Source organism: Bison bison, unplaced genomic scaffold, assembly GCF_000754665.1.
Source record: "Bison bison bison isolate TAMUID 2011002044 unplaced genomic scaffold, Bison_UMD1.0 scf7180017864180, whole genome shotgun sequence".
Classification (NCBI taxonomy): Eukaryota; Metazoa; Chordata; class Mammalia; order Artiodactyla; family Bovidae; genus Bison; species Bison bison.
The window spans coordinates 5,478,687-5,486,365 of NW_011494752.1; the positions used below are offsets into that span (position 1 = coordinate 5,478,687).

Sequence of the window (7,679 nt, forward strand, 5' to 3'; positions counted from 1 at the left end):
CCAAGACCAACAAGCTAGCAGTGTCAGTGGCCCCCTGCTGCTTGTGTGCAAGTTCTGAGTCCCTGGGCAGATATGCCAGCCATGGGCAACCCCTCTAGTTGCTCCTCAGATCCCAGAACTCAAAGAGCTCAACAGGGCATAGGAACGGCAGAAGGAAAGCAGCCATGCGAGACTAAGCTGCACTGATTTAAAGGGCCAGAGCCTCTCCCTTAAGGGTGTATTAATAAATCATTATAATCAGGGTTAATTTTCACCCAGTTTTCAAAGTAAATGTTTTGTAAAGTATCACAGTTTAAATAAGAACAACATTAACAATAATATTAATTTCGTCTGTACCAAGATTCCATCCAGTCGGAGACAAACACAAGGTCCTATGGGCGGGCCTTGCTCTCCCAAGCCAGACTCTCCCTGGCTGAGGCCGCGCTCGCGTCTCGCGTGCTGCGAAGCAGCTTTCTTGGTCCCTTTTTGCCCAGGCGGCTGCCAGCCTTTTTAGGAAACAACGAGGAGGCGCCCGGCTGAATGGCCTCTTCGAGAGCCTGACACCCACCCTTCCCTATCCGCTGTGACCGCGGAGTCCCCCAGAGTCCGGGGACGAACCCCCTTCCCCGACGGCTCCCGCAGCGGATCCCCAGAACAAAAGAGCTTAAGGTCCTTGGCCCACGAATCAGCGGGTTTACCTTTTTAGAGAGAAGCGCATTCTTGAAAGTAGCAAAATGAGTGGGTCTTGCTCTGAGAAACGGGAGCATAACACTCTTGCTCTCTCTGCCAAGGCCAGGGCTGGAATTCGGTGGGCTCCAAGGCTCCAAGCTGGGCCGGCGCCGGCCTACGAGTGGCGCAGGGCTGTGCTCTCGCGCACCTCGGGCTAGAGAAGTAAGGATCGCAGCGCCGCATAAGGGTACCCCTCCCAGCAGAGCCTGGGGCGGGGCTCAAGGAGAGGGCGCACAGCCCCCGGCTCCCCACCTCGTGGCTGGAGCGCCCGCTCTCCGCTGCAGCCTCTCGCCTCCCCAACCCGGTGTCTCGCGACAGTCTTCCGGTCGCTCTGGCTCTACCAGCGCCGCTTGGCCTCCTCCCTCCTTCAAAGTCCAGAAATGGGACCCCTTCCCTCACTTTCCTCCATCTTCCCACGAAGAGTTGAGGAGAGACGGGGTAGGGGCGGCGGGAACCACTGGCCAGAAACTTCAAGTTCAACGGCCATGTCCGCCGGCAGACGCGGCCTTTCCCTCCCCATCGTCCCGAGGGTGATTGAACGCTGGCCTCTCAGTCATTTTGAAGGCATTTAGGGAAGAGGGAGCCGTGGTGGAACTCCTTCTCCGTTTGCTCCGACCACCCCCACCCGCTTTCTACACAAAAGTAACTGGTAGCGGAGAAAGAAAGGCTGCCATCAGTTCCGCATTGGATGTTTTCAAATCTCTCCCGGGGCCCAGGCCAGCGCCTGGAGGGAGGGCCTGGCCGGCCCAGCCGGGTGAGGGGCCGAGGGCGGCCCCTCTGCTTTTCCCTTTCCCCGAGAGGGAGTATTCAGGTGGGTGAGAATGTACTATAAATTTCTTTCAAAAACAACGGAACCTCTCCCTTTGCCCCCTCCGCAGCAGTTGCCTCTGCGCTTTATTGCCAGTTTACGGTAACAGGTTCGTGTAAATCACGTTTGAAGCTCTGGTGTTTCTGTTAGACCGGAAGGGGGGACGGGCACAGAGGGTTCTCCCGGAAGGAAACCTAATACAAGTGCAGCACTTAGGACCTTGAGTAAAACTTACTTTAATAAAGGGGAGCAATGGGGGCTGGAGGAGCGGAGGGCCGTCAGCTCCGCGTTGGCGGAGGGGGGCCGCGCCGTTCGGAGAACTGGGGTGTCTTGATTTGGGCCTTTCTTCTGCCGCAGGGCAGCTACTGGTCCTCGAACCACTCAGAGCTGGGGTGGCTAGCTGGGGAAGGAGGGGGAACTGGGGGCGGGCGGCTGGGACGGGGGTCACGGCGGTGCCAACAGTCGCCGGCTGCGGCCTCGCGAGTTCTAGGGTGGCGGCGAGCGTTTGCCCGCTTGCCAGTAGGGGACCCCGGAGCTGGGGCCCCGGGTTCGTTGTCTGCGGGGCTGCTTCGAGAACCTAGATTCGAAAAGAGCTTCCCGAGGTACTATCAACGCTCTTTTCCACCATTACCGCCTAATCCGTCCTCTCGAGGCCTAATAAAATCCGCTGCGATTCATGGGGTCGCAAAGAGTCGGACACGACTGAGCGACTGAACTGATTTGGAATTGGAAGTGATTTCGGTCCGGAGTAGCGTAGATGTCACCTTCCAACCCTGTTTCGACGTTTGCTGAGACTGAGCCGGAGAAGTTCCGCTCAGAGAAAGGGAGTGGGCGCAGAGGGCGGCCCGGAGTAAAATCGCGCCTCGTTGGTGAAAAGACACCCGGTCTGTTTCCCGGTGTGTGTCTGTGCGCCTCTGCGTTTATTTGTCCATGAAAATGTCTGAATTTACCTATTTGAGAACATTGTATTCACGCATTTCAATCTAAATGTTAGCGAAACACTCTTGTATTAATAGCTTAAAGTGGCCCTATTTAAAAAGCTAATAGCTGCAGGCAAGTAAATGTAGATACATGGATTTTGTTGTAGTTTAGACACAAATTACCGAAAGATTTTTAAATGGTCTCGGTGGAAAGGGATATAATTCGCCTCGGTAGTAACATTGGTGTTTGGAAAGAAGTTCCATAAAAGGATTTAACACAAAGCAAAATTGAATGATTTTTTTTTTTTTTTGCACAGATTCCATACAAGTAAATGACTTGGGGCGGGGGGAAGCGCAAGAGAGGTTCGCAGCGAATTGTTCTGGCGAGGAAGATAAATAAAATACTCCAGTGGAATGAAGACCTGGACCGAGGGCTTATGGCGCCGCAGCCTTGCTCCGGGTGCCTTGGCCACCCTGTTTTTTCTCTATTAGAGATCTCTTTTGCTGCCCTTCTAGCCTTCTTCCTGGGTCTCTCCGCCGCAGGGTTGATACATTTGCCAGTACCCTGGCCCAATTTCAGGCGACTCCGGGTCCAAGCGCTCTCACACGCGGCTACGAATTCCCCAACCCCGGAGGCCCGAGTCCCCAGGCTTTCGGAAGCCAGAGGCTCAGTTGAGGGATTGTTAAAAAGCTGAGCCGACTGGCAAATTTCTCTGAAATAGCGAGATTCTGCCGGAAGGGGGCGCCCTTGACTTTTTAATAGGCCAAACTCACGTTGGTAGAGGGAGAAATCTAAAATTCCCCATCTTTTGTTTGTTCTAAAATTGTTGCGAGAGCATTAACAGAGGAGCCCGGAAACTTTAAGTCCTTGATAACGGAATGGAGGCATTAGAGCCCCGGGAATTCAGAGTCTCGAGGCCCCTGACTGCAGGCCTCCCGAAGTCACCTCGGGAAGTCCGAGTGGTAACCTAAAGCCTTTCCCCTCCCTCTGTAGGGAGCAAGCACCACGCGCGGTCTCCCCCATCTGTCCCACACGCCACCTACCCATAGGCCTATCTGTCCTGAAGTCTCTCAATTTCTGAAGCGGCAAGGGAGGGGGGCTGCACCCACTAACCTTCGGAGTTCGCGGTATTAAAAATTTACTAAAGATTGGGACTTCGCTTGAAGAACGTAGAAAGCAGAAAGTAACTTTTCTCTGGGCGAGGCGCGATACCAGGGAGCTTAAACTGGACCACGGGGCTTGGAAAGACTGTGTAAATCACGAAATTGATACCTTCCCCTTCCCCAAGCACACCCACTATCTAAGAAGACCCAGGGAGGGAGGGTCACTGCCAGTCGGGGCTTTTTCTCCCCCTCAGCTTTAGAATCCTCTTTGGTTGAAAAAAAAAAAGTGGGGGGCGGGGAGGGATTTGGAACACTTAGAAGAGTCTTCCGAGAAGAGCCAGGACTGGGATGCCACCCGACTCGAATTGCTCGGCTGCGGCGGCCAACTCAGGGTTTCCTGGAAAAGGAGTCCGCTCTGAGATGGAGCGGCCTTCGAGACGTGGCCGGGGACCCTTCCGGATGCTCGCCTCCCGACTGCCCGCTGCGAGGAGGCTCGGAACATGGGTCTGGCGGCCCGTCTTCTCCACTTCATTCCTGTGCGTTCGATCGCCGGAAGGCTGACAGAACCCGCCAGCCCGGGCTGCGGGAAGATCCAGCTTAGCCCCGCTGATGTTCCGCGCAGACAAGGTCCCGGCCTAGGTACACGACTTCAGGTCCCCCGGCTCTGCGAACAGCCGGTCTGCCCCAGGTTTCTGGAACTCCGCACTATTCGCATATTGTCTACGTGGTTGTGGAAAACAGGGTTGTGCCAAACTGTCCTCCACTCCCCCAGAATCAGTGTATGTGGACGGAACCAGCACAAAGGAAAGGAAAAAGTCTGTGCCCGCTATTGTCCCCGCGGCCTGCGGTTCCCCATTCTGACACCGGCTTTTGGGGGCTTCTGCCACCCCTGGTTCTTTCACTCGGCAAAGAGCCTGCCTGAGACTCCAAGGCCTGAGACTCGGAAGCTCCTTGGTGTCACCGGCAGGCAAGCAGAGGAGAAATGGGTAGTGAACAGCCATATTCATTTTTTCTCCTTCTAGGCTATACAAGTGTGTTTGGGATGTGCCTGCCATGGATAGGCTACTTATTCCCCTCATTCTGCAATCATTTGTGCGTAAGGGGCTGTTTACAGGGCCACAAATGTCTATTTCATGCAGCTCCCAAATGCCCAATGAACCACGACCTACCTCCTTTGGCCAGAACCACCAGAAACATTAAGGGAAGGCTTGGAAAGTTTTGGAGAGGAACTGGTGAATTATCCAGGCACTTTCTCAAACCCCATTTCTCTGGAAGAAAGAACACATCCTGGAGGGCAGTCCACTGGCTTCATTTTCACACAGGGCCGAAACTGAAGAGTTAGGCACATGGACTTCTGAGACCAGTGGGTACAGTCTAGGGGATGGGCAGGGAGGGAGGGAGAGGTACCCCCCAGCATTGGCCATCCTGCCTAGCTGTCATCTTAGAAAAAATGCTAAAGGGGCAACGGTAGTTACAGGGGTAAATCTACCATTTCTTGTCTCCCCTGCCTTCACTGCGATGGGGACAGGCTTTGGAAATGGAAGAGGTTCCAGAGGAAGCTGTCCTGTCACTGGTCTCCTTCCAAGTTTATTCATGATCAGCTCAATCCATGAAAGCAGTTTCTAAAAGTGCTCTACAGAGCTCTAGATAGAAAATATGATACTAATTATCATGGCAACTGGTACTGGTTATGGTGATTATTGCAACTGCCAGAATGAATGATTATGACTGGGACAAAGTCACTTAGGTAGTGTTACCTGGCGGACTGGGCTGTAACTCTGGGCCTTGCTGGCTCTTTGGGATCCATGGCATATCCAGACTGTCTCTGAAGAACAGCCCAGGAACATTGGCCTGGGAAGAGTGTCACTTCTGGGAGCCCCTCAAGCAGAGTCTGGGGCCCCAGCTTGGCCGAGGCAGGCTCCTGGTCTCACCAGTATACCCCAACTTCCCCTCCCCCTCCCAGCCAGAGCCAGGGAGCTCCCTCACGGAGTAGCGCTGGTTTTGACCTTGGCGAGGACCTTCTTCTCCTTGACCCGGCGATTCTGAAACCAGATGGTGATCTGGCGCTCTGAGAGGCTGGTGGCAGCAGAGATCTTGCGCCTCTTGTCCTTGGTGATGAATTTGTTAGCCGAATACTCACGCTCCAGTTCCCGCAACTGTCCCTTGCTGTAGGGAATGCGCTTCTTGCGGCCTCGACGGAAGGTGCAGCCCTCAGGCGGATGCTGCGAGCTTGAGTCTGTGCAGGAGAGGGAGGGAGAGAGAGACATGCTCAAACCACAGCCTGGCGCAAGCCCAGGGTCTGACCCAGGCCCCACAACCTAGGTTATCCTACAAGAGCATTCAGGTTATCCAAAGCACAAGAGGACACCTCCGCTTCCAGCTGGTTGGTTTCCTGATCCACCCAGCCTTGGAAAGAGGAGATTTCTGCAGGCCACCCTCACTCATCACTGCCTTCACGCCTGCAGTCTGCAAACACACCCAGCCCACCTAGACTGCATATGTTCACCCTCATATGCATTTTCCAACTCTTGACCACTCTTACAGATACTACAAACAAATTCTGTACAGGAGGGAACACATTTCTGCCCCTACTCCCAACACATACACACACACACACACACACGCACCAATGCACACACCTAAGTCATGGCTGCAGGAAATCTACACTTCTCTTTGGAAACTGAAAAACTCATCTGAGAGAAAGTAAGGGGTTGTATTCTTTACAGAACAACTAATTCCTCTGTTCCCACCCAGCTGCACCCCCACACTCAATGAATTGAGAAGAATTAAACTGGGGTCCTACTGGGCAGGAACACCCTAAGTCCCAAACAACAGCAAAGAGAGTCAAGCACTCCGACATATTGAAAGGCTGGTCCCAAGGCCCCGGGGGGAGATCAGGGACCTGGTGGGCCTCAGGATTCAAATAGCACCCAGCTCAGGCCCCTCACAATGACCCTCTGGGGCCTTCACCCAGGCTCTCTAACTGCCTGGACCCTCCTTCAGAGCCCTAATAGCCAACCAAGGAGAACCAAGCTCCCCCTGACCAGCCCCAAGACCCATCCAGGCAGGGTCTACAATGCCACACTCAGCACCAAGGGCATCCAGAGCAGCTTACCTGCAAATGCTGCCTTCCAGAAAGGACCTGGGGGGTTCTGTTCTCCCTGGCAACACATCTGGCTGTTCCAGCCACCGGTAAGGGCCCAGGGCTGGTAACTGTCCACAGGCAGCAGGGAGTCATGACGAGGCTCACCCGGGGCGCCCAAAGTCTGCACTACGGACACATCCAGGTAACTGGCCATAGGCTGGTAGGGTCCCGGGTATCCCGGGTAGAAGGCAAACTCGGTGGGGCGGCTGGGGTACTCCTCCCCGGACGTGGGAGTCTCCGCAGGGTAGGCAGCCAGGGTGGCCGCCTGGGCACAGGGCTTCAGCGAGCTTCGGGACACTCGGCAGGAGTAGTACCCGCCTCCAAAGTAGCCGTAAGGCACCGGAGCTGGGGACGCCCCCTGGGGCACCCCGGGGCATGGGTGGCACTGCTTTGGCGGTTCCGCAGAACCTGGCAGATCCAGGGGGGCGTAGTTGACAGCAGGCATCAGCGTAGGCGCCGACGTTGGATGGCTGGTCAGTGGGGAGTGGGTGACTAGGTTCCGACTCCCTCCGGCTCCCAGCAAGCCTTCGATCTCCTTGGCGCCGTCCAAAGTGGTATAATTGCCGGGCTCCATGGGGCCGAGGATCGGCTCATGAGGCGCTGGGGGTGGGGAATACAGGGGAGACCAGCTCGCTCTCCCCACTCAGGCCCGGGGAATCCAAAGCGTTTTAAATCGCTGGCAGCTCGCTGGGCGCCTGCATTCGCTCAGCCCGGCCGTCGTGACGCAGGAGCCGCAGGTGCCCGGGCACGCGGGCTGATTGGCTGCGGCCTGGCGGAGAGAGGCTCATAAAATCTTCACTGCAGAAATTGCGAAAATACTTTACCCCCGCTTTCTCTCTTTTCCCTCCTCACCCTCCCTCGCTCCCTTGCTCACTCCCTCCTCCTTCCTTTCTTCTCTCCCCGCCTTCCTCCTTCTCCCTCTCCTCCCTCCTCTCTTTCTCTCTAGGCTTTTTTTTTTAAATTGCATTTGAAAACGAGAGAAAAGAGACGGGGT

At 55.3% G+C, this 7,679-nt stretch overlaps 2 protein-coding genes across 2 annotated transcripts; one reads left to right on the forward strand and one right to left on the reverse strand.

Moving 5' to 3' along the window:
- The first annotated feature begins 1,768 nt into the window (after positions 1 to 1,768).
- PRAC2 (prostate cancer susceptibility candidate 2) lies at positions 1,769 to 3,131 on the forward strand. Its single transcript, XM_010843149.1, has 3 exons — positions 1,769 to 1,804; positions 2,040 to 2,118; positions 2,929 to 3,131. Exons 1-3 carry the CDS (start codon positions 1,769 to 1,771, stop codon positions 3,129 to 3,131), a joined length of 318 nt encoding a protein of 105 aa, XP_010841451.1.
- A 2,304-nt stretch (positions 3,132 to 5,435) lies between these two features.
- HOXB13 (homeobox B13) lies at positions 5,436 to 7,338 on the reverse strand. Its single transcript, XM_010842743.1, has 2 exons — positions 6,656 to 7,338; positions 5,436 to 5,776 (listed from the first exon to the last, which is right to left on the reverse strand). Exons 1-2 carry the CDS (start codon positions 7,257 to 7,259, stop codon positions 5,523 to 5,525), a joined length of 858 nt encoding a protein of 285 aa, XP_010841045.1. The 5' UTR covers positions 7,260 to 7,338; the 3' UTR covers positions 5,436 to 5,522.
- Between the last annotated feature and the right edge of the window lie 341 nt (positions 7,339 to 7,679).

Excerpts from the sequence above, each read along its gene's own strand:
- PRAC2 (XM_010843149.1), top strand. The coding sequence starts at position 1,769 with ATGGGGGCTGGAGGAGCGGAGGGCCGTCAGCTCCGC. Across the intron at positions 1,805-2,039 it reads CGGAGGGCCGTCAGCTCCGC|GGGACCCCGGAGCTGGGGCC; the intron begins GTTGGCGGAGGG and ends GCTTGCCAGTAG. Across the intron at positions 2,119-2,928 it reads TTCGAAAAGAGCTTCCCGAG|AGATCTCTTTTGCTGCCCTT; the intron begins GTACTATCAACG and ends TTTCTCTATTAG.
- HOXB13 (XM_010842743.1), bottom strand. The coding sequence starts at position 7,259 with ATGGAGCCCGGCAATTATACCACTTTGGACGGCGCCAAGGAGATCGAA. Across the intron at positions 5,777-6,655 it reads CTGGAAGGCAGCATTTGCAG|ACTCAAGCTCGCAGCATCCG; the intron begins GTAAGCTGCTCT and ends TCTCCTGCACAG.